The sequence below is a fragment of the Salmo salar genome, chromosome 13 (assembly GCF_965601325.2).
Source record: "Salmo salar chromosome 13, fSalSal1, whole genome shotgun sequence".
In the NCBI taxonomy this organism is placed as follows: Eukaryota; Metazoa; Chordata; class Actinopteri; order Salmoniformes; family Salmonidae; genus Salmo; species Salmo salar.
Genome location: NC_138303.1, coordinates 75,196,123 through 75,222,168, shown reverse-complemented (window position 1 = coordinate 75,222,168; position 26,046 = coordinate 75,196,123). Strand labels below are relative to the sequence as shown.

General features: G+C 41.2%; 1 protein-coding gene across 4 annotated transcripts in view; it reads right to left on the bottom strand.

The window, feature by feature from the left end:
* Positions 1 to 26,046, bottom strand: part of dyrk1aa (dual-specificity tyrosine-(Y)-phosphorylation regulated kinase 1A, a) — a 59,850-nt gene that overhangs the window by 10,043 nt on the left and 23,761 nt on the right. The window contains exons 2-7 of one of the 4 annotated variants that reach the window (XM_014137264.3): positions 20,608 to 20,677; positions 5,144 to 5,340; positions 4,278 to 4,397; positions 3,736 to 3,924; positions 3,122 to 3,269; positions 711 to 997 (exon numbers count right to left, since the gene is read on the bottom strand). In XM_014137264.3, coding sequence (XP_013992739.1) covers positions 711 to 997; positions 3,122 to 3,269; positions 3,736 to 3,924; positions 4,278 to 4,397; positions 5,144 to 5,340; positions 20,608 to 20,617 — 951 coding nt within the window. In that variant the 5' untranslated portion in view covers positions 20,618 to 20,677. The remainder of the gene's footprint in view (positions 1 to 710; positions 998 to 3,121; positions 3,270 to 3,735; positions 3,925 to 4,277; positions 4,398 to 5,143; positions 5,341 to 20,607; positions 20,678 to 26,046) is intronic. The other 3 variants (XM_014137267.3, XM_014137268.3, XM_045693529.2) reach the window with 3 other exon arrangements.

Sequence of the window (26,046 nt, the reverse complement as noted above, 5' to 3'; positions counted from 1 at the left end):
CGTGGACGGTGTTTGCTTGTTTACAGACTTTTTTGACTTTACAGACTTTGACAGGGCTACTGATAGTAGTGGTGGCACTTGGCTTGCATCTGCAAATTCAGAACACACAACATTCTATAATAGAGCTGTTATTTGACTCGTCAAATAGTGTTATTTGACTCGTGGTCAAGTGTATCTTTTTTGGCACGCAAAGACACAAACGGTGTTCCATAGTATGCGTACTCCGGTAGGGCAACATGTGTACCGGTGCTCGACCAGTCGGCGAAAGCCAACATCACCCATGACAGAGAACGGTTGAATTCCATTATCTTGCCGTTAATGGATTTCGTCTGAGTTGTCTCGCTGAAATGTTCTTACTCTTTCAAATGACTTGTTGACTGCTCGATCTACCCAGCATACATTGTGGGCTAGGTTTGGAATGCTGTGTTGCACGTGTAGCGCAACATTTTACGTGGCGTCATTACATCATGTACCTACGTTATACAGGTATGCACGTCAGCTTTGACATCGTTTTTGCACATCAGGGTTAAACTAGACATCGGGCCGATACCCGATGTTGCCATTTTTAGCTAATATCAGACAATTCCGATATGTTCACCGATATATCGTGCATCCCTATTCACAACAGTTCGATGCAATACTTTTTCGGGCCTGTCAGATCTAAAATTCACCACATAAACCAAGAAAAAACAACATCCTCATTTACCCACCCTCTGTCCCAGCTGGCAGGAGCTGCCAAAGTCCACGATCTTGATGGCGCTCCTCTTGGGGTTGCACAATAGGATGTTCTCGGGCTTCAAGTCACAGTGGATGATGCTGAGCTCGGGGGTGGCCAGGAACAATAGAGCCGTGCACATCTGCTGGGCAAACTTGCGTGTGAGGTTGAGCGAGACGCCGCGGAAGTTGGTGTTCCGCAGCAGGTCGTACAGGTTGTAGGAGAGCATCTCAAACACCAAGCACAGGTGGCTCCGAAACATGAAGTGGCGCTTAAGGTGAACTGGAGGGAGAGGGGGAGAGAGAGAGGGAGAAGAGAGAGAGGAGATATGAGAAAGGAGAGAAAAAGAGAAAGAAAGAGAGAGCGAGAGAAGAGGAAAAAAATACTAATGTGCATGTGTTGGTGAGGTGGATTTGCACAAAATACTAGTGATGTTAAACATACACATGGCAATTGGATACTCTTGTCATTGACTAGCTAATGTGAATGGGCCTGTTTCCCAGACACAGATTAAGCCTCATCCTGGAGCAAAACACATTTTCAAATGGGGTTTCACCCCCGAAAAATGCCCCAATGTGTCTATCAAGTAGATGGCGCACTGACATCGAGATGCTTTGGGGTCTTTCTGGTATTTCTATGGTAAATACTCCATCACAAAGTTGAACAGAGGTCAAGTGTATGTACAGTGCATTCGTAAATTATTCAGACCCCTTGAGTTTTTCCATGTTTTATGTAATTCTTATTCTAAAATAGATTTAAGGATTTTTCCCCCTCGTCAATCTACACACAAACTCCATAATGAAAAAGCAAAAACAGGTTTAAAACATTTTCTAGCAAATTTATTACAAATAAAAAACAGAAATACCTAATTTACATAATTATTCAGACCCTTTGCTATTAGACTCTAAACTAATCTCAGGTGCATCCAGTTTCCATTGATCATCTTCGAGATGTTTCTACAACTTGGAGTCCACCTGTGGTAAATTCAATTGATGGGGACATGATTTGGAAAGGCACACACCTGTCTATATAAGGTCCCACAGTTGACAGTGCATGTCAGAGCAAAAACCAAGCCATGAGGTCTAGGGAATTGTCCGCAGAGCTCCGAGACAGGATTGTGTCAAGGCACAGATCTGGGGAAGGGTACCAAAACATTTCTGCAGCATTGAAGGTCCCTAAGAACACAGTGGCCTCTATCATTCGCAAATGGAAAAAGTTTGGAACCACTAAGACTCTTCCTAGAGCTGGCCACCCGGCCAAACTGAGCAATTGGGCCTCGGCAGGGAGGTGACCAAGAACCGGATGGTCATGCTGACAGAGCTCCAGAGTTCCACTGTGAAGATAGGAAAAACCTCCAGAAGGACAACCATCTCTGCAGCACTCCACCAAATCAGGCCTTTATGGTAGAGTGGCCAGACGGAAGCCGCTCCTCCGTAAAAGGCACATGGCAGCTCGCTTGGAGTTTGCCAAAGGCACCTAAAAGACTCTCAGACCATGAGAAACAAGATTCTCTGGACTGATGAAACCAAGATTGAACTCTTTGGCCTGAATGCCAAGCATCACGTCTGGAGGAAACCTGGCACCATCCCTACGGTGAAGCATGGTGGTGGCAGCATCATGCTGTCGGAATGTTTTTCAGCGCCAAGGACTGGGAGACTAGTCAAGCTCGAGGGAAAGATGAATGGAGCAAAGTACAGAGAGATCCTTGACGAAAACCTGCTCCAGAGCACTCAGGACCTCAGACTGGGGTGAAGGTTCACCTTCCAACAGGACAACGACCCTAAGCACACAGCCAAGACAACGCAGGAGTGGCTTCGGGACAAGTCTCTGAATGTCCTTGTGGCCCAGCCAGAGCCCTGACTTGAACCCGATCTAACATCTCTAGAGACCTGAAAATAGCTGTGCAGCGACGCTCCCCATCCAACCTGACAGAGCTTGAGAGGATCTGCAGGGAAGAATGTGAGAAACTCCCCAAATACAGGTGTGCCAAGCTTGTAGCATCATACCCAAGAAGACTCGACGCTGTAATCGCTGCCAAAGGTGTTTGAACTAAGTACTGAGTAAAGGGTCTGAATACTTAAGTAATGTGATATCAGGTTTTTTTAATCAATTTGCAAAAATGTATAAAAACCTGTTTTTGCTTTGCCTTCATTGATATTGTGTGTAGATTGATGAGGGGTAAAAAACATTCATCAATTTTAGAATAAGGCTGTTTACGTAACAAATGTGGAAAAAGTCAAGGGGTCTGAATACTTTGGTAGCATCAGTGGTACCAATGATTTTTATTTTTTATTTAGAGCCCTGACCACCTAATGAATATGATCTCTTAGCTGGAGGTAAATAATGCCTGAACGAGAGAAGAGGGAGAGAGAAAGGTGTATAGAAAGAAGGGGAATCCGGTCTCACCTATGTAGTACTTCATCTCCGTGTCATGTTTGTTCATGAGCTCGAGGAGCCGCACTTCAATCTGGGCTTGATTTAGAAAAGCCTTCTTGTTCTTGATGATCTTAATTGCCACCCACTCCTGCTCAACACGGTCATATGCTTTTACAACCTGGAGAGAGGGGGAAGCCAAACACAAATCATCGTAAACACAATGAGCCGGGCAGAAATGCGTGCACTGAACAAGGGGGGTGGGGTTCTGATTTATCAAAGCCTCTTCAGTCTCTCTCACACACACACACACACACACACACACACACACACACACACACACACACACACACACACACACACACACATTTCTGCTGACTCAGCAGATAGGTTCACACAGTGTGGAGGTATGGTTAAACACTCATGTATCTTTTTTTAAATCAAACATACGATTAAGCATTTCACTGTTAGTCTACACCGGTTGTTTACAAAGCATGTGACAAATAAAATGTCATGTCAATCTTAATGACCATGTCTAGCCCATTAAAGACCTGGTGTGGTGGTGGGTGAAACAATACCAGGTGAGCTTCTGCAAAATGGAAACTGCTCCACTGGTGGTTGACAATACATTTCATCATGAGACTCACCTGTCCAAACGAGCCTTTGCCTATCAAGGAGTCGATCTCGTAGCGGTCCATCCATTTCTCCCCGTTCTTGACGATGTAGTCGTAGTTGTCGTCATCGTAGCCGTCATTGAAGACCTTCCTCTCCTTTTTGTGACTGGAGTCGTCGCCCTGGCCCTGTTGGTGTCTCCGCTTCTTTTTTGCATAGTATACCTGCCGACAAAAAAGTGTTCCTACTAGATTACCCATCAGGTAGGTGGCACACTGAGCCTGGGAGGTGGTTGCTAAAAAAGGTAGGCCCTAACCAACACTGTGCAGTATAAGTTGGAGATTGCATTGGATCTTGTAACTATTTCATTCAAATATTTAAGTGGCTCAGTGCAGGCCTGATTCTACCTTCTTCAGGCCTGCCAGTTGTGTTGTCTACGAAAATGTTATGAAATCACAACAATTCTGAGTAGTGATCCATCCTTTTGTGTGCCCCCACCCCCACCCCCCCGGCCTTGAGCGACCAGAGTTCCAGGTACAGGTGTAGTGTGTGGCGGAGGGAGAGTGGTGGAACTTACCTCATTGATGCATTTGTAGGTTTTGATCAGGTCAATAGAGAGCTTCCTCAGGGGAGCCGAGGACGGGTCGCGAAAGCACTGGGGCATGCGCCTCTGTAACATGACAACATCAGGGGTCACCTTAAAACACAGACGCACCAAACACAGAGAACATCACCTTTTCAGAAACACAGACACACTCACCTTGTCTATCTCATCAAAACGATTCATTAGATCACCCGTCTTCAGCTACCATCAAGTGCATCTGTTTTTATGTGGCAAATGTTCCTATTCATGATGTCATTTGTTCACCATACTGAAGAGGGAGGATTGACACACATGGGGGCAATATACAGTAAGACTACGTAGGGAACTCAGTGGTGTGGACCTACATTTGAGCTTTGATGAGGGACTGATAGAGACCCACACACGTGGGCAGCAGCCACTGTACACCGAGGTCATGGGCGTGCTTGACAGCCCCCCCGCAGCTTATTTTGGTAACTGTCGTCAGTAATAAAATCAAGTGGAAAATCACACTGTTTATTATTAGTCCACTGTCCTGGACACGCAGGCCGTGATGTTCCCTGTACAGTAAGAATAACCCCTCACGCAGGGTCGGAATACATTTTGAGAAGTGCCCTTTGCTAGGAACAGAAAGGCCGACCGCAAGCGGTGTTGTGTAAGGCAGGCACAGGCCACAGGGCTTGGGGTTAGCACCACTTTGTGGGCGAGAGGATGTTTTTGGTTTGTGTGTGTGTATTTATGTCAATGTGTGTGAGTATGAGTGCATGCTTATGTGTGTGTGTCAGTATAATTGTGTGCATCAGTGTGCGTGTAATTGTACGTGTGAATGACCGTGTGTTTGTGTCTAGTTGTAGCTAGTGTACCTGGCTGGCGATAGACTGCTGCGCCTGCTCGCTGTAGGGCAGAGCCGGCACAGACGGGTCAGTTGTCTGCTGGTGCCGCTCACTGTACTGCTGGTGCGAATGGGGCATGGGAGCAGCCATCTGAAGCCCAGCAGCGTGGAACGAAAACGAGGGGGCAAGCCGGACAGATGAAGGTTTGCATGCTGAAGTCTCTCCTCCTGAAAGAGAGGGACACCTTCTGATTGACACACATTTAATAGGTTCTCACAAGGCCCCATTCTCAGTAATCTCAGTGTGAACCCTTGCAACGGTGTTCCTTTAAATAAATAATGCAACTTAAGAAATTATGTAATTGTGTTTGGAATAATCAGTGTTTGTATACTAGAGCAAGTATTTTTCCATCATTCTTTTACCAGTGATTATTCCATTCACTACCATCAACAGACTTCCCATTTCTCAGAAAGTTGTAGCCATTTCGGAAGACAGCATCCTACACGACCCAAAATGTATACATGAAAACAAGCATCACCATAAACCTACCGACAAGAAGAAAAAAAACTACAAAAAGGACCATGGCAGGGAGATGATGTAATACCTGCACACTACTTCATCACATCCCTGCATGATGGCCAGAAAAAAGAAGGAAAAAAAAGCATGCTTTGTTCACCAGATATTAAGTGAATAATTGATTGGGGAAACTATTACAAAAGCCCCAAAGCTGATTAAAGAAATTCTGAAGCAAAATGCTCCAGGGCAAAAAAGTACAAAGTCCCAAATAGCTAGCTGACCATTGCCATTGCATTTAAAATGTCAATGAACTGTGAATGAATAATGGCACAGTTTAAGTTTTCTACGGCATCTTAAGTCTCATCTGGACTCATGGCATATGAGACCTTTGAAGGAAACTATATATTCCAGGAAATATTCTAAAGATAGCTTTTGAAATTAAATCCTAACATACCCAGACACCACACAAACTTCAAATCACAGTAAAGGGACCCGAGTTGCTTTGTAAAGATAAACTGTGACATTCTCTGTCCTGTTGCACAGAGAGTTGCTCCTTGGCCAGTGGCATGCAGGATGAAATCAGATCACAAAAAAGCAGCAGCACATGACGATGACGAGAGTCTAATGTGTCCTACAGCACTGCGCGACTCGCTGGAGTCTTTTCTCCATCGCCCTCAGATCAGGTTCCATCCCAAACAGGAGGGACCCAGAGGACACAGCCCACACAGCCATGCTTTTGTCACAAGGTTGCTCTCACTAACACTCCAGATGGTCTCTCAAATAGCTGGAGAGATTTGCCAGCAAAAAGTCAATGGAATGATTAGCAGTCAGTTACACAGCGAAATTAAACATAGCTAGGGCTCATGTGGAAAGGTTTGTATATTAAGCTTTTTTAGTCAGTTTTACCAGAGGAGGAGGGGGTAACCTTTGATCATGCTTGGTTAAATCAAAGAAGAGGGATGGGGGGGCTGTGGAGGCTCTCAGTGAGTGGACCCTCTCAGTCTGAGTCGTCTGCTGGCTAGTGACTCAGCATCAAGATGGGAGCATCAGCCGAACTCAGACCTGCCTGCCTTTTACCTACTCTTCCCCTCCACCACCTCATCACACTGAGGGCTGGGAAACCGCTGCGTCACCACACACAACTCATTCCCAAAAGCTGCTCTGGCAGCGTAGCCGAGAGAGAGAGAGAGAGAGAGAGAGAGAGAAGCAAAAAGCGAGCACAACGAGCTGCTGTCTGATGCTATAAACAGCAATCGGACATCACCTTTCCCCTTAAATCCCTGGGTAACGTCATCTTTCAACGCATCACTCTGGATTATATTTTTCTAATCCCTGCTGCTGCAATTACTGTTCAGTTTCCCTGTTGCTGTAGTCAAGGAATTTAAAAGAACTGCCAAAACACTCAAAATGAAAGATCGAGGCAGCGTTTCAAAAAGTGAAAGTAGATTTAAAAAAGGTCATGCTTTTATCAAGTAGGCAATATGCTTTGACTAATGACTACAAAATCAAATCACATCTCACGCAATTAAGTAGCTTTCCAACAGAATAGTGCTTGGTGTGAACATTGCTTCATATTACCCCAACCACATTAACTTTTTTGTGTGTAGAGGGACCTTAAAAATTATATAATTGAAGAGTACAATCAATGACTGTGTTAGGCGTGGCCTAAAAATGGCCAGCTAGCGTCCATGCTAATTGTTAGCATTACCGCTAGTTAGCATTTTTCTATTTGCTTACACACAAAAAAGTTAATGTGGTTGGGGTAATATGAAGCGATGTTCACACCAAGCACTATTCTGTTGGAAAGCTACTTGATTGCGTGAGGTGTAGTCATTACTCAGAAAGCATATTGCACAAATATTCATGATAAGGTTAAAATCATTATCAAACCATAGATCCATCACTGTAATATCCAGAAAATATTTCACTTTGATTGACATGAACGGGCACTAAACTGCTGTAACACTAAACCATTGTCTGCAAATCTACCATGAGAAGGTGGCGAGTCATGCAGATATTATGTAGCCAATGGTAGTGCGTACGGCCCAATACATCACTGGGCTAAGCTTCCTTCCATCCAGTACCTATTTTCTAGGCGGTGTTAGAGGAAGGCCCCCAAAAAATTGTCAAAAGACTCCAGTCACCCAAGCAATAGTTCTCTCTGCTACCGCACGGCAAGCGGTACCGGAGAGCCAAGTCTAGGTCCAAAAGGCTCCTTAACAGCTTCCACCCCCAAGCCATAAGACTCCTGAACAATTAATCAAACGGCCACCTGGACTATTTACATTGTCCCCCCCTTTGTTTTTACACTGCTGCTACTCTTTGTTTATTATTTATGCACAGTCACTTTACCCTTACCTTCATGTACAAATTACCTTGACTAACCTGTAACCGCGCACATTGACTCGGTACCAGTACCCCCTGTATATAGCCTCATTATTGTTAAGTAATTTTGTGTTCATTTTTAAAGTAGCTTATTTAGTAAATATTTTCTTAGATCTATTTCTTGAACTGCATTTTTGGTTAAGGGCTTGTAAGTAAGTATTTCACGGTTAGGTGTTGTATTCGGCGCATGTCACAAATAACATTTGATTTGAAGTGAGCTAAAATAAATCGATCTCTGCTTTTTTCGTTGAGAGCTCCAACTACTTTCTGCCTCAAATTTGTCCTTTTGGAAGTTTTTCTTGGTAAACCCGTCTCACGTTACAATTAATGCGTACTTCACATACAGGAAATGTGTGATTTTTCCAAGTAGTGTTATTTAGCAGTCATTGAAGGCACAATCTGGGATACTTTATTTTGTGTAATGGTCATTTAAATTAACAATACACCTATAGATTTCAAAAATGCTTACAACAATTGTGTCGATCTCTGGGACAGCGGGGCTCTGCTGCTGGGTTGACTAAGAAATATAGCTTTAAATACAGGCTTGAGTTACGAGTAGAATTACATTACACATATACACTGAGTATACAAAACATTAAGAACACAAGGTGTCAAAAGTGTTCCACAGGAATGGTGGCCCATGTTGACGCCAATGCTTCTCAAGTTAGCTGGATGTCCTTTGGGTGGTGGACCATTCTTGATAGACACGGGAAACTGTTGAGCGTGAAAAACCCCTTAGCGTTGCGGTTCTTGACACAAACCAGTGCGCCTGGCACCTACTACCATACCCCATTCAAAGGCACTTCAATCTTTTGTCTTGCCCATTCACCCTCTGAATGGCACACATACACCATCCATGTCTCAAGGCTTAAAAATCCTTCTTTAACCCATCTCCTCCCCTTCATCAACACTGATTAAAGTGGATTTAAGAAATTACATCAATAAGGGATCATAGCTTTCACCTGGGCAATCTCATGGAAAGAGCAGGCGTTCATAATGTTTTGTACACTCAGTGTATATCACAAGATTACATTTTTAATATGATCAAAGCCAGCTAAAAAGATGTAGCCTATTTTGTCATTAATTCACAGATTACTTTTAAGGACTTCTGAGGTTCGGCAAGTTCTCCCCAAAAATATTGGTGCTTTGACATTTTCCAAATGATGTCTACTGAAAGCATTCACACACAGTAAGATCTCATGTCTGATCACATGTAAAATATAATTATATGGCATGTACACATGTATTTGGCAATCAAAAATGTAATAGGAATAAGGTGAAAAATAAGTAGTTAAGACAGATATTAGCAGACATTCCAGTTGCATCAGTTGTTTTACTTGACTGATTCAACTCAGCAGTGAAAGCAAGCCTATAGCCCTGTAATCGAATCTTCTCAGTTCTATTTTGAAATCTCAGTCTGTCTGCAGTGAGTGGGTATTCTGCAGATCATTAAGTACTCATTTATCAACGTCTCTCACCAGGCAACACAATGCAGCAGAATCACAGAGAGTAACCAGCCTTCTGAACCCCAGCAACAGTACCTAATTAGCATAGCCTACCACCAAGAAGAAACTGTGTGATTGGCTTGTGCTTTCTCCGGCTTGCCCAATCAGAAGACAGTATGCAAATACCCTACTTTTGTTGCTAGGGCAGAGCTCCGATCTATTGTCCAATAGGAAAACAAGTAATAAACAAGAAATGGAAAAATCACTGTCAAATTTCCAAGCTTTTTTTTTAACACATTATTTGCTGGATGAAATTAATGTAGCAGTTTAGAACCTGGAGCCAGTGTCTCCAAGAACAGAGCTCTAGCAAACGTCCAACCTAAGATAAGGGAGTAGAGCCGAGTACCACAACCGTGATGGGAAAGAGTGACATATTCTGAATCTTTTTTGCCTGATATTATGAATTTGGTATTCAGAATGAAATTATATTTAGAAAACAAAATCTTGAGTTAAGTTTATAATCCCAGAACACAATGTATTTCCTTCTGACAACACATCATGAATAACAGCATTAAAACATTTAATAATAAAAAGAGACAGTCATGGTGAATACAGTTGAAATACTTTCCTATTAACTTTTAGTCTAGGCTATTGTTCCTTTTAATAGAGAATCAATATACACTACTGTATTTCTAGGGGAGCATTTTGGACAGCTTCAATACAATCTCAGCAAAATACATTAATGCACAATTTAAAGCTCGCTTGGTTGATTCTACTAGACAGCATGAGTATGCTGTTGGGAAATCCAACCGGGCTGAGGCAGCACATTTACGATTGCTTTTACAGTAAACTGGCATTCCAATTTTTTCTTGACAGGCAGGTGTAATCTAGCAAAAAAACACTCTGAAAAGCGGAAAAGGTGAGGCCATGTCTTCTTCTCCCTCAAAACTGGGCCGAAGTTCAGTGGCAACTAAAGTGGAGTTGAGCTATAGTCCACCAGAGGTCAATTGAAACTACAGCTACAGCAGTTTTAATTGATTCATCAATCACGGGAGGAGTTTCATAATTACACAAACTTAGCCTAAGAGTCAAACCTGGTGTCTGTTCATCAACGAATTTATGTATTTATTTATTTGTACATTATTTACGCATTTTTGCCTTCAATATGATAATACATTTTTATCCTTTTTTGTAGATACTTTTGTCCTTTAAGTGCCAGATCAATTCCCACTTTTTTACACCAGGCCTGATGTCATGGCTGGGATGATTGTGGAATTTTGGACAACGATGAATTGTTATGCAAATTGCACAGTTGTCATAATTGTAATTTTTACAAAAAAATAAAATAAAGTGTAATGCATCTTTGAAAATTTGCTACGACATACATAATGAATACAACACCGCTTTGGTGACACCCACGTCGCAAAAACGAATGGTTTTGACCGCTTGGAACTTTTGGAAATTAAGCTTTTCCTCCAAACTGTGCCGTTCTGCTCGTAAAATGATTACCAATTTTACCTACTTCATTTAAAACTAACTGCTATTGGGTAAACTGCTTGAATAAAAAGTTGAATTCTCCCTTCTCCTAAAATTAAGGTATTAAAGCGATGACAAATATTTTTGGGTTCACAATTATTGTGCATAATTCTTAGTTGCACGATTATCCAATAATTGTGCCAGCTCTACCCGGGGTTTGAAACAGCAACTTTTCCACTACTGGTCCACCTCTAACCTCTAGGCTACCTGCAGCCACCAAAATAATGATGAGCAGTGCTGTTCTGTCACACCATTAGCTAATCAATGTCAAGGAGTAGTAAGCCTACTCAAATATGTTTCATTTACTCTGGCAAGCCGGCTTTGCAGAGATCCTTATGTCGCTACAACTAACTAAAACAGTTAGACTTGAGGGCTCTATTTTTGGCTAACGTTAAGCCAGCGCTATTGTGAAACACACATTAGTTGGCAATTTCGGATTGTAATATCTGGCGCTTTGGCATTTTCCAACCATTGCAGCATGGTTGGCATTTACCTGTAACATCAGCTCAGTTGCGGTGAGGTGGGAATAGTGCCAATATCTAAGGTGTGTCCTTAAAAACAAAGACATTTCTAAGTGACCTCAAATATTAGTGTGAACTAAGCTAGAAGAGGAAATCAATCTCCTAAAAAAGAAAACATGAATGTCCTTGAGTGGCCCAGTCCTTCAGACAAGGAGGTGACTGAAAATGTTTGATGCAAGAAACCACTTTACAAAATAAAATGCTTTATTGTTCCCATACCATTATTACAGAGAATCAGACAAATTATGCTACCCTCTGCCTATTGGCTACTTAGTCTATTCAAGCATGTCTCAAAATACAACATTGCCCCTTTAAGAAAGAAAGAAAAAAAGCTCTTTGCCGGACTGGCTTTTCAAAGGTGTCTATAAAAGTAAACATTTTGTGGTCTTGTAGGAAGCAATCACTCCCATATGGCTGACTACAAATTATCTATAACTGGGCTAATAACTCATTAACTAGCAAAGGATATGAACACAATGTGCACACGTGGCTACATGCAGCTCTTTCTGTTGATCTCAAGACAAGCGTATCTACTTACGACCACAGCTGTAAACACAGTCCAGTTCATCCATATATGGCAATGGTCTATTGGAATATAGGCCTACTGCAGCTCTGATTGGTTATGCCCCACGGGTCTGTGTAGAGTACGGGCTGAGTCATGCACAATAGAATCTTACTCTGATACGTTCTGCCTACAACAATCTCTTGCATAGTTCATTTTGTTTCTGTATGTTGCATTGAAAGTGGCTAATATTGCATTGATTCGATCACAATTTCCACAGTAAAGGGAAATGTTGATAGTGTTAACTAACAGGGAAAACTGTAGAAAGTTGAGTGAAGTTCAATCTCATCCTTCTCTTTGTGGGCTGATATTTCTTCTGCGCTCTGCACGGCAGTCCCGTCTCTGGGCTACTGCACGCCCACGTGCAGCTTAGAGGGAACATTGGTCCTCTCCGCATACCCATAACATGATGCAGCCACCACTATGCTTGAAAATATGGAGAGTGATACTCAGAATACACTTTGTATTCAGGACAAAAAGTTAATTGCTTTGCCACATTTGTTTCTATATGACTTGACTGTGATTTTTGAAAGACTACCTCATCTCTGTACCCCACACATACAGATAGATATTTGTAAGGTCCCTCAGTTGAGCAGTGAATTTCAAATATATATTAAACTACAAAGACCAGCCAATGCCTCACAAAGAAGGGCACCTATTGGTAGATGGGTAAAAAAGGCAGACACTGAATTTCCCTTTGAGCATGGTGAAGTTATTAATAACACTTTAGATTGTGTACCAATACACCCAGTCACTACAAAGATACAGGTGTCCTTCCTAGGAAGGAAACCTGCTCAGGGATTTCTATATGAGGCAAATGGTGACTTTAAAACAGTTCGAGTTTAATGGCTGTGATAAGACAAAACTGAGGATGAAGCCTGTACAGAATAACAATACTCGAAAACATGCATCCTGTTTGCAATAAGGAACTAAAATAAATTTACTTTATCCTGAAAACAAAGCGGTATGTTTGAGGCAAATCAAACAACATCACCGAGTACCACAATTCATATTTTCAAGCATGGTGGTGGCTCCATCACGTATCATAGGCAAGGACTAAGGAGTTTTGGGGGGGTTTTTTATAAAAAGAAACTGAATAGAGTGAAGCACAGGTAAAATCTGGTTCAGTCTCCTTTCCAACAGACACAGGGATCCAAATTCATCTTTCAGCAGGACAATAACATAAAACACAAGGCTAAAAATACATTTTGTTCATTTACAACCTTATTCTAAAATTAATTAAATAGTTTTTCCCCCTCATCGATCTACACACAATAGCTAATAATGACAAAGCAAAAACAGGTTTTAAGAAATGTTTGCAAATGTATTTAAAAAAAAAAACTGAAATATTACATTTACATAAGTATTCAAACTAGAGGTCGATTATGATTTTTCAATGCCGATACCAAATCAAAATGAAATCAAATTTATTTATATAGCCCTTCTTACATCAGCTGATACCTCGAAGTGCTGTACAGAAACCCAGCCTAAAACCCCAAACAGCAAGCAATGCAGGTGTAGAAGCACGATTGTCCCCAATAATACCGATTATTGGAGGACCCCGAAAAGCCGATACCGATTAATGAGCCGATTTTTTTTGTGTGTGTGTGTGTGTGTGTGTGTGTGTGTGTGTGTGTGTGTGTGTGTGTGTGTGTGTGTGTGTGTGTGTGTGTGTGTGTATATATATATATATATATATATATATATATATATATATATATATATATATATATATATATATATATATATATATATATATATATATACACTGCTCAAAAAAATAAAAGGGAACACTTAAACAACACAATGTAACTCCAAGTCAATCACACTTCTGTGAAATCAAACTGTCCACTTAGGAAGCAACACTGATTGACAATACATTTCACATGCTGTTGTGCAAATGGAATAAACAACAGGTTGAAATTATAGGCAATAAGCAAGACACCCCCAATAAAGGAGTGGTTCTGCAGGTGGAGACCACAGACCACTTTTCAGTTCCTATGCTTCCTGGCTGATGTTTTGGTCACTTTTGAATGCTGGCGGTGCTTTCACTCTAGTGGTAGCATGACAACCCACACAAGTGGCTCAGGTAGTGCAGCTCATCCAGGATGGCACATCACTGCGAGCTGTGGCAAGAAGGTTTGCTGTGTCTGTCAGCGTAGTGTCCAGAGCATGGAGGCGCTACCAGGAGACAGGCCAGTACATCAGGAGATGTGGAGGAGGCCGTAGGAGGGCAACAACCCAGCAGCAGGACCGCTACCTCCCCCTTTGTGCAAGGAGGAGCAGGAGGAGCATAGCCAGAGCCCTGCAAAATGATCTCCAGCAGGCCACAAATGTGCATGTGTCTACTCAAACGGTCAGAAACAGACTCCATGAGGGTGGTATGAGGGCCCGACGTCCACAGGTGGGGGTTGTGCTTACAGCCCAACACCGTGCAGGACGTTTGGCATTTGCCAGAGAACACCAAGATTGGCAACTGGCGCCATGTGCTCTTCACAGATGAAAGCAGGTTCACACTGAGCACATGTGACAGACGTGACAGAGTCTGGAGACGCCGTGGAGAACGTTCTGCTGCCTGCAACATCCTCCAGCATGACCGGTTTGGCGGTGGGTGAGTCATGGTGTGGGGTAGCATTTCTTTGGGGTGCCGCACAGCCCTCCATGTGCTCGCCAGAGGTAGCCTGACTGCCATTAGGTACCGAGATGAGACCCTCAGACCCCTTGTGAGACCATATGCTGGTGCGGTTGGCCCTGGGTTCCTCCTAATGCAAGACAATGCTAGACCTCATGTGGCTGGAGTGTGTCAGCAGTTCCTGCAAGAGGAAGGCATTGATGCTATGGACTGGCCCGCCCGTTCCCCAGACCTGAATCCAATTGAGCACATCTGGGACATCATGTCTCGCTCCATCCACCAACGCCACGTTGCACCACAGACTGTCCAGGAGTTGGCGGATGCTTTAGTCCAGGTCTGGGAGGAGATCCCTCAGGAGACCATCCGCCACCTCATCAGGAGCATGCCCAGGTGTTGTAGGGAGGTCATACAGGCACGTGGAGGCAACACACATTACTGAGCCTCATTTTGACTTGTTTTAAGGACATTACATCAAAGTTGGATCAGCCTGTAGTGTGGTTTTCCACTTTAATTTTGAGTGTGACTCCAAATCCAGACCTCCATGGGTTGATAAATTGGATTTCCATTGATTATTTTTGTGTGATTTTGTTGTTAGCACATTCAACTATGTAAAGAAAAAAGTATTTAATAAGATTATTTCATTCATTCAGATTTAGGATGTGTTATTTTAGTGTTCCCTTTATTTTTTTGAGCAGTATATATTGTATAACGTTAGCCATGGAAAGGGCGGATACCTAGTCAGTTGCACAACTGAATGCCATCAACTGAAATGTGTCTTCCGCATTTAACCCAACCCCTCTGAATCAGAGAAGTGAGGGGGCTGCCTTAATCAACATCCACGTCTTCGGCGCCCGGGGAACAGTGGGTTAACTGCCTTGCTCAGGGGCAGAACAACAGATTTTTACCTTGTCAGCTCGGGGATTCGATCCAGCAACCTTTCGGTTACTAGCCCAACGCTCTAGAACATTGCTGCCCTGAATTTAGCAGGCGCTATCGACAAAGATCAGTGGGAAAAAGTTTTTGCACATGGTCAGTGTGAACCGGAGTATGTTGACACAACTCTGGCCAAACAAGCTGTAGCTAGAAACAAAACAGAGTTAAAGGCATCCAGACTGCCATGAAGCGTTCATCCATGTACTGTATATGGGTAAGAGTCTAGCTACATTATCAGATATTATACGTTTTAAATTGTGTTAGAAAGTAGTTTAATTGCAAGTTAAAGCGGATTGTTAGCTGCTTATGAATGTTAGCTTTATGGCTCGCTAGCTAACATTACGTGTATGATCTGTGTTGTAATATTATTTGTATCTCAGAAAGCTAGCTAACATTGAACCTAGTTGGTTAGCTTTAGATACCTGCAGATTCTTACTATAACATTTCATGCATGGTTGCTAGATATGACAATTTGTTTGTATTGCTAGTAGGGTTGGGATTATGGTTCATTGTTTAGCATTGTTTAGCTACATGTATAAACAAAAGACTTGATTACATGACCCATCAAATTAGCCAGGTGTGTCTGGGGGTAATTACGGCCATCCATTATATTTTATGAACGTGTGTAAATGTCTAGACAATAGTGACCCATCTACTTATCTCAGGGATCATCAACTAGATTCAGCCTAGGGCCAATTTTTTTATTTTCTTGAGTGGATGGTCAGGTGGCTGAAAATAATTACAAATAATTTTTAGTCTGCAAATTGACTGCAATAAGCCCAAACATATATAATATTTGACTAAAGTATAATCATTTGAAATCTTGCTTACATTTATATAAGATCATATATACAGTGGGGGGGGAAAAGTATTTGATCCCCTGCTGATTTTGTATGTTTGCCCACTGACAAAGAAATTATCAGTCTATAATTTTAATGGTAGGTTTATTTGAACAGTGAAAAACAGAATAACAACAAAAATATAGAGAAAAACGCATGTCAAAAATGTTATAAATTGATTTGCATTTTAATGAGGGAAATAAGTATTTGACCCCCTCTCAATCAGAAAGATTTCTGGCTCCCAGGTGTCTTTTATACAGGTAACGAGCTGAGATTAGGAGCACACACTTAAAGGGAGTGCTCCTAACCACAGCTTGTTACCTGTATAAAAGACACCTGTCCACAGAAGCAATCAATCAATCAGATTCCAAACTCTCCACCATGGCCAAGACCAAAGAGCTCTCCAAGGATGTCAGTGACAAGATTGTAGACCTACACAAGGCTGGAATGGGCTACAAGACCATCGCCAAGCAGCTTGGTGAGAAGGTGACAACATTTGGTGCAATTATTCGCAAATGGAGGAGATCCCCCAGGAGACCATCCGCCACCTCATCAGGAGCATGCCCAGGTGTTGTAGGGAGGTCATACAGGCACGTGGAGGCCACACACATTACTGAGCCTCATTTTGACTTGTTTTAAGGACATTACATCAAAGTTGGATCAGCCTGTAGTGTGGTTTTCCACTTTAATTTTGAGTGTGACTCCAAATCCAGACCTCCATGGGTTGATAAATTGGATTTCCATTGATTATTTTTGTGTGATTTTGTTGTCAGCACATTCAACTATGTAAAGAAAAAAGTATTTAATAAGATTATTTCTTTCATTCAGATCTAGGATATGTTGTTTAAGTGTTCCCTTTATTTTTTTGAGCAGTATATATATATATATATATTTGTAATAATGACAATAATACTGAATGAACACTTATTTTAACTTAATACATCAATAAAATCTATTTAGTCTCAAATAAATAATGAAACATGATCAATTTGGTTTAAATAATGCAAAAGCAAAGTGTTGGAGAAGAAAGTAAAAGTGCAATATTTGCCATGTAAAAAAGCTAACGTTTAAGTTCCTTGCTTAGAACATGAGAACATATGAAAGCTGGTGGTTCCTTTTAACATGAGTCTTCAATATTCCCAGGTAAGAAGTTTTAGGTTGTAGTTATTATAGGAATTATAGGACTATTTCTCTCTATACCATTTGAATTTCATATACCTTTGACTATGGGATGTTCTTATAGGCACTATAGTATTGCCAGCCTAATCTCGGGAGTTGATAGACAGTGCAATGCTTGAAGCACAGCGAAGAGCTGCTGGCAAATGCAGGAAAGTGCTGTTTGAATGAATGCTTACGAGCCTGCTGCTGCCTACCATCGCTCAGTCAGACTGCTCTATCAAATCATAGACTTAATTATAATATAACACACAGAAATACGAGCCTTAGGTCATTAATATGGTAAAATCCGTAAAAACGATCATTTCGAAAACAAAACGTTTATTCTTTCAGTGAAATACGGAACCGTTCCATATTTTATCTAACGGGTGGCATCCCTAAGTCTATATATTGCTGTTACATTGCACAACCTTCATCGTTATGTCATAATTATGTACAATTCCGGCAAATTAATTACAGTCTTTGTTAGGAAGAAATGGTCTTCACACAGTTCGCTACGAGCCAGGCAGCCTAAACTGCTGCATATACTCTGACTCTGCTTGCACAGAACGCAAGAGAAGTGACACAATTTCCCTAGTTAAAAGAAATTCATCTTAGCACGCAATATTAACTAAATATACAGGTTTAAAAAAAAATATATAATAATAATAATAATAATAATAATAATAATAAATATATATATATATATATATATATATATATATATATATATTGCTTTTAAGAAAGGCATTGATGTTTATGGTTAGGTACACAAACCCGTTTGCCGAAGTAGGCTGTGATTCGATGATAAATTAACAGGTACCGCATCGATTATATGCAACGCAGGACAAGCTAGATAAACTAGTTATATCATCAACCATGATAGTTAACTAGTGATTATGTTAAGATTGATTGTTTTTTTTATACGATAAGTTTAATGCTAGCTAGCAACTTACCTTGGCTCATTGCTGCACTCGCATAAAAGCTAGTCAGCCTGCCACGCAGTCTCCTCGTGGAGTGCAATGTAAAAATTTGAAAATCGGCCATAATTAAATCAGCCATTCCGATTTAATCGGTCGACCTCTAATTCAGACCCTTAACTCAGTACTTTTTTTTTTTTTATCACCTTTGGCAGCGATTACAGCCTCAAGTCTTCTTGGGTATGACGCTACAAGTTTGGAACACCTGTATTTGGGGAGTTTCTCACATTCTTCTCTGCAGATCCGCTCAAGCTTTGTTAGGTTGGATGAGAAGCGTCACTGCACAGCAATTTTCAGTTCTCTCCAGAAATGTTCGATCGGGTTCAAGTCAGGGCTCTGGCTGGGCCACTCAAGGACATTCAGAGACTTGCCCCGAAGCCACTCCTGCTTTGTCTTGGCTGTGTGCTTCGGGTCATTGTCCTGTTGGAAGGTAAACCTTCGCCCTAGTCTGAGGTCCAGAGCGGTCAGGAGCAGGTTTTCATCAAGGATCTCTCTGTACTTTCCTCCATTTATCTTTCCCTCGATCCTAACTAGTCTCCCAGTCCCTGTCGCTGAAAAACAAACCCACAGCATGATGCTGATACCACCATGTTTCACCGTAGGGATGGTACCAGGTTTCCTTGTTTCTCATGGTCTGAGAGTCCTTTAGGTGCCTTTTGGCAAAATCCACTCCTAAAAATCCAAGCGAGCTGTCACGCGCCTTTTACAGAGGAGTGACTTCCGTCTGTCCACTCTACCATAAAGGCCGGATTGGTGGAGTGCTGCAGAGATGGTTGTCTTTCTGGATGATTCTCCCATCTCCACAGAGGAACTCTGGAGCTCTGTCAGTGTGATCATCGGGTTCTGGTGGTTCCAAACTTCTTCCATTTAATAATGATGGAGGCCACTGTGTTCTTGGAGACCTTCAATGATGCAGACATTTTTTGGTACACTTCCCCAGATCTGTGCCTTGACACAATCCTGTCGCGGAGCTCTACGGACAATTCCCTAGACTTCATGGCTTGGTTTTTGCTCTGACATGCATTGTCAACTGTGGGACCTTATATAGACAGCCTTTCCAAATTTACATTTACATTTTAGTCATTTAGCAGACGCTCTTATCCAGAGCGACTTACAGTGGTGAATGCATACATTTAAAAAAAATAAAAAATTGTACTGGCCCCCCGTGGGAATCGAACCCACAACCCTGGCGTTGCACACACCATGCTGGCGTTGCAAACACCATGCCCTACCATGCTCTACCACTGAGCCACAGGGAAGACCAAATCATGTCCAATCAATTGAATTTACCACAGGTGGACTCCAATCAAGTTGTAGAAACATCTCAAGGATGATCAATGGAAACAGGATGTACTGGAGCTCAATTTCAACTCTCATAGCAAAGGGTCTAAATACTTACGTAAATACAGTATTTTGGTTTTATGTTTTATTATAAATTTGCAAAAATGTTACTAACTCTGTTTTCGCTTTGTCATTATAGGGTATTGTGTATATGATGAGGAATTTTTATTTATTTAATCAATTTTAGAATAAGGCTGCAACGTTACAAAATGTGGAAAAAGGAAGGGGTCTGAATACTTTCTAATGCACTGTACGTTGGAGTTGCTTACCAAGACGACATTGAATGTTCCTGAGTGGCCTAGTTACAGTTGACTTAAATTGGCTTGAAAACCTATGGCAAGATTTTCACTCCCGCCAGATTGTTCCCGTCAGTCCTGGGATTCAAACCGGCAACCCTCTAATTACTGGCCTGCCTCTCTAACCCCGTGGCTACCGCCACCCCCATATGCAGCCTAGGTAAGGATTTATCTGAGGCATGTAAGCCTATTCATGAAATCAGTATTAGGCTACTATGACATTTTTAAGGTACTGCACACCAATGATGTAAAGAAGGCATGAAACATATGTCCTTAAGTCACGGACAGTATTTCCCTACATTTAACAAAAAAAGTGAGAGAAAGGAAGAGAAAGCGAGCGATCAGCAGCTAACCTGTATGCATTGTCTCCTGGTAACTCTCATATCATCCTGGCAGGAGAGTCCAGCAGCACACCACAGCTCACTGGAGAAAGACAAAACAATTAACTATATTAGCCTTAGTGTATTTGAGCTTGCGAGGCTATTTCCTGTTAGGCTATGTCGTAACCTTGATTATTACCTATATCTAAATTATTTTCTGGTGCTGCACCTTCCAAACATTAAAGCCCACACACTTGGGAGCCAGGCCCAGCCAATCAGAATTAGTTTTTCCCCACAAAAAGGGCTTTATTGCAGACAGAAACACTCCTACATTTCAGCTGCTGTCTGGGTGGCTTGTCTCAGACGATTCTGCAGGTGAAGATGCCGGATGTGGAAGTCCTGGGCTGGTGTGTTTGCACATAGTCTGCGGTTGTGAGGCCGGTTGAACGTACTGCCAAATTCTCTGAAACAATGTTGGAGGCGGCTTATGGTAGAGAAATTAACATTAAATTCTCTGGCATCAGCTCTGGTAGACATTGCTGCAGTCAGCATGCCATTGTACGATACCTCAAAACTTGACATCTGTGGCATTGTGTTGTGTGACAGAATTGCACATTTTAGAGTGGCCTTGTATTGTCACCTGCACAAGGTGCACCTGTGTAATGATCATGCTGTTCAAACTTCTTGATATGCAACACTTGTCAGGTGGATAATTATCTCGGCAAATGATAAACGCTCACTAACAGGGATGTAAACAAATTTGTGCACACATTTGAGGGAAAAAAAGAAGCTTTTTGTGCATGACATTTGTCCTGATCATACAGGCCTGATAATTGTTCTGCCTAATTCAGTAGTTTTTCCCAAATTAAGTTCTGTTTGTTTTTCCAGGTTTCAGATTTTTTTCCTGTTGTTCATGTTTTCGTTCTGAAAAACACACTTTTTTTTAAAAAGGAAAAATCAACAAATATGGATGTTCTAAGTCCACAATGTTTAAACCACATCAGCAGACCACTTGAGTTCAGGGAAAAAGCTAATACATGTTAATTTTTGGGTGTAGATACCCTTTAAATTCAAGTGTGCAGTCTGCTCACCAGCAAAATACTTGCTTGGTTAGCACATTTCTGTAGCACCTTTTATTTTAATATATTTAACATTTATTTAATGAGGCAAGTCAGTTAACTTAGGGATCAGCGTCCCGTCAACAGGACAGTTGTAAATCATGCAGCGCCTTGTGTCACGATCGCAGATTTTTAGAAAAATAACAAATGTCGTTACATATAAGTGTTTGATATCGGCTGAAAGCTTAAATTCTTGTTAATATAACTGCACTGTCCAATTTACAGTAGCTATTACTGCGAAAAAATGCCATGCTATTGTTTGAGGAGAGGTCCTAACAAAAAAAAGGTTTGATAAATTCACCTCTGAAGGTGAAATGTGTACTTACATTCTGAAATCTTGCTCTGATTTATCATCCAATGGGTCCCAGAGATAACATGAAGTGTCGTTTTGTTAGATAAAATCCTTGTTCATATCCTAAAAAGGTCCATATAGCATGCACGAACGATCTTGTATTTCCACTCGTTGAATTTGCAAAGAAAGGAATCTGTGAAAATCTAACCCTAAACGTTGTTTCAACCAGTGAAATGGCATTCGTATTTATTCTTCAGAGATCCTAGAACGTAACCAGACTTCCCTATATCATTAGGGGTGTAGTATATCCTACAGGACACCAATTTAGTCAGAGAGAGACGCCTTCATGGCACACTGATAACGCGGGCGGTCTTCACTTGATCGACTCTAACTTTGTCAAATAAGCACCAATCGGAGTCAAACAAAGCTAGCTAGATAGATAGCCAATGAGCTGGGCTTTACGGGAGTATCCCGTAAAGTAAACCCTGTATCTGTCACTAAATGTAGCTGCTTTTTCCTTTTGGACAAAAATTATCAGAATATTCAAAGTTATGAAGTTATGAAAACTGGTTGTTTTGAAAATGTTGAACTTATAATATGGCTACTAATACTGGAAAAGATAAATCAAAGTTCAAGGATACAGATATGACGATATTCTTGCCGAAAAATGTAATATGAGTGCAAATGTCTCCTTCACGATTTGCCCAAATGTACTTGGGTGACATCACACTAAATGTCATGTAGTTCACTCATACTTCAAGTGAAACGTTGCACATACACTGCTGCCATCTTGAGGACACCATCAGAATTACAACCAGAGTGATGGCTGGAAGTGGGACCTTTCTTTTGCATTTCAAAGATGGTGGTAGGTAAAATTAATAAAAAATATTTTTTTTTCCCTTTGTATTTTCTTCTATCAGATCTATTCTGTTATATTCTCCTACATTCAATTCACATTTTCACAAACTTCAAAGTGTTCTCTTTTCAAATGGTACCAAGAATATGCATATCCATGCTTCAGGGCCTGAGCTGCAGGCAGTTAGATTTGGGTATGTCATTTTAGACGAAAATGTAAAAAAGGGGGGCTATCCCTAAGAAGTTCTAAGAACAAATTCTTATTTACAATGACGGCCTACCCCGGCCAAACCCTAACCCGGAAGACGCTGGGGCGGACTTCCAATCACGGCTGTTTGTGATACAGCCTGGAATGGAACCACGGTCTGTAGTGATGCCTCTAGCACTGAGATGCAGTGCCTTAGACCGCTGCGCCACTCGGCAGCCCGAGTTTGTTAAACAAATCACCACTGGATTGATGCAAATAATCATGATATCATTCTTCCAGGTAGGCATAGACTTGAGTTTTTTGGGAAATGCCTTTCCACCTACCAGAAGACTGTTGTCATTAGCACCATCACTAACGGCTACACGTAGTACTAGACTAACACACACATACAGACGGGCATTCCTGGGCCGTTGCCTCTTCAGAAAGTTGGTAGGAAAATACAAATCGCTTATGCATTTCTAAATGTCTTTTCGTAATCTTGGGCAAATTAATTAATGTTCTAATAAATTCAATACATTTAGTAGATTTCCTACTATTCAATACATTTTTGAATGTTGTTGAATTCCGTTTTAATGTCTTGATTCCGTGATTCCAGATTTTATAGGGCCCTAGGCATTGGTCTTTAAACCACCAATGTCATTTTCATGAGATAAAAAAATCTCATGCTAATTGGCCAGCAAATAATATTCTGATGAATATCAGTATCCTCTTCATATATCGCATTAGCTGTGCATGGAGGTTGGTTCACGTTGTTTCTCAATCGTATTATCTTTCTACTCTGACGGTCTGTTTTGGGCTCGGTCTCGCTACCAAACATGTAATCTTTTGTGAACAGAACTGGAATATGTTCAAAATCCCCACATGCACCTCCATTATCGGTAATAATGGGCATACCACATAAAGCATTCGTCGGTCATTGCTCTGGGTATACCTCAAACCGCAAAGTGCACAAACCTGGCCATGCTTGATATATCAAACTTTTGCCTTTGCCAGTTGACAGGCATGCTATAACATCTCTTTTGCCAGTCAACATTTTTAAACAACTGTTGCAGTGGCTTAAACGAAGGGATGGAATAGAAATAGCTAAGTTACGAAATAGCAGCGTCGCTAACATGCCACATCCTCATGAGCATTAAAACAGAATTCAACAATATTCAAAAATGTATTGACCTTAGTAGGAAATCAACAAAATGTATTGAACATTTATTAATTTGCCCAAGTTTATCATAATACATGAACAGAATGAATCAGTGATTCGTATTTCCTTCAACTTTCTGAAGAGGCAACGAGAATGCCCGTGTGTGTGCAGAGCGCGCGTCTACCACTGTGTGTCTACCACTGTGTGTCTACCACTGTGTGTCTACCACTGTGTGTCTACCACCGTGTGTCTACCACTGTGTGTCTACCACCGTGTGTCTACCACTGTGTGTCTACCACCGTGTGTCTACCACCGTGTAGCCATTCGCGATGATTTTAACTACTTATTGTTATGGACTAAGAACATCAAATGGGAAAATTGAAAACAAAAACAGAATTTGGCAAAAAAATCTAACAGATTTTATAGGACCCTACCTAATAATTTTAAATACATAAGGCCATGTAAAATCACAAATACATTATACTTAACACTTCTTTTCTTTCTTTTTTACCTATCATTTATTTTTCAAGATGTGTGCTATTTACTTACTTTTCTGTGGTAATAAAAGACATCATTTGAAAAAAACATCAGTTGCAATAAGTAAGACTTTAATCTCAGGAGAAAAAAAAAAGGATCAATGTTCTTTTACTTAGAAAATAGAGGTAAGCACAGGCAAAATCCTAGCGGAAGACCTGGTTGTCTGCTTTCCAACAGACAGACAGTGGGAGATGAATTCCCCTTTCAGCAAGACAATAACCTAAAAACAAGGCCAAATCTACACTGGAGTTGCTTACCAAGAAGACAGTGAATGTTCCTGAGTGGCCAAGTTACAGTTTTGACTTAAATATCTATGGCAAGATATGAAAATGGTTGTCTAGAAATGATCAACAACCAATTTGACAGAGCTTGAAGAATTTTGAAAAGAATAATGGGCAAATGTTGCACAATCCCGGTGTGGAAAGCTCTTAGGGACTTACCCAGAAAGACTCACAGCTGTAATGGTGTAACTGACATATTTCTGTATTTCATTTTCAATAAATTAGCAAAGATTTCTAAAAACATGTTTTCACTTTCATTATGGGGTATTTTGTGTAAATTGATTTTTTTTGTAATTTAATCTATTTTGAATCCAGGCTGTAACAAAAGAAATGTGGAATAAGTCAGAGGGTATTAATACTTTCTGAAGGAGCTGTAAATCTTATGGAAAATACATTTGTTTCTGAGCAATCCATGCTGCTGCCATGTTGACAATGATGACCCAGTAGAGCATATTACTTACTGTTCGATTTCAGCAGGTCGCCCCACCCTTGCCCGGTCACACGAAATGCCACAACCCGGTACACCTTGGTTCAGTTTAATCAAACTCTTCTATTATAAACAAAAACACCTACAAACCCCATGTAGCAAACAAGGAACACAAGGAAGAAAATATTGTTGGTATGTCAGATTGTTCTGGCAATTCTCACTGAAACGTTATTGAGAGCAGAGGATGTGAGCGGAGAGGAGCTGTAGTGGCGCGAGGAGCCGAGCTTGCGTAATTTGGCTGGAGTGTGGAGCGTTTCACTTTCACTCTGGTACGGCTCTGCCACTAGCTCGTCATGCTCTGCCCAGCATTTTTCATTTCCTTCATCACTGTTCTTTTAATTAAGCCTATTCTGTTGTATTTATTTAGCCTATCCCACCACTAATGCGCAGAGAAATAGGTCACACAGCCTGTTTAATTGATAGCAAGGCAATGAATGCGCCCATGCAGCAGCACCGGATACTTAAAAAAAAATTCAATATAGGCTATTGTTAACAAAAGAGGAGTCCAAGTTTGTAACAGTGCTAAAGTTATCTATTAGCTGTAAAGCGTGAGCGC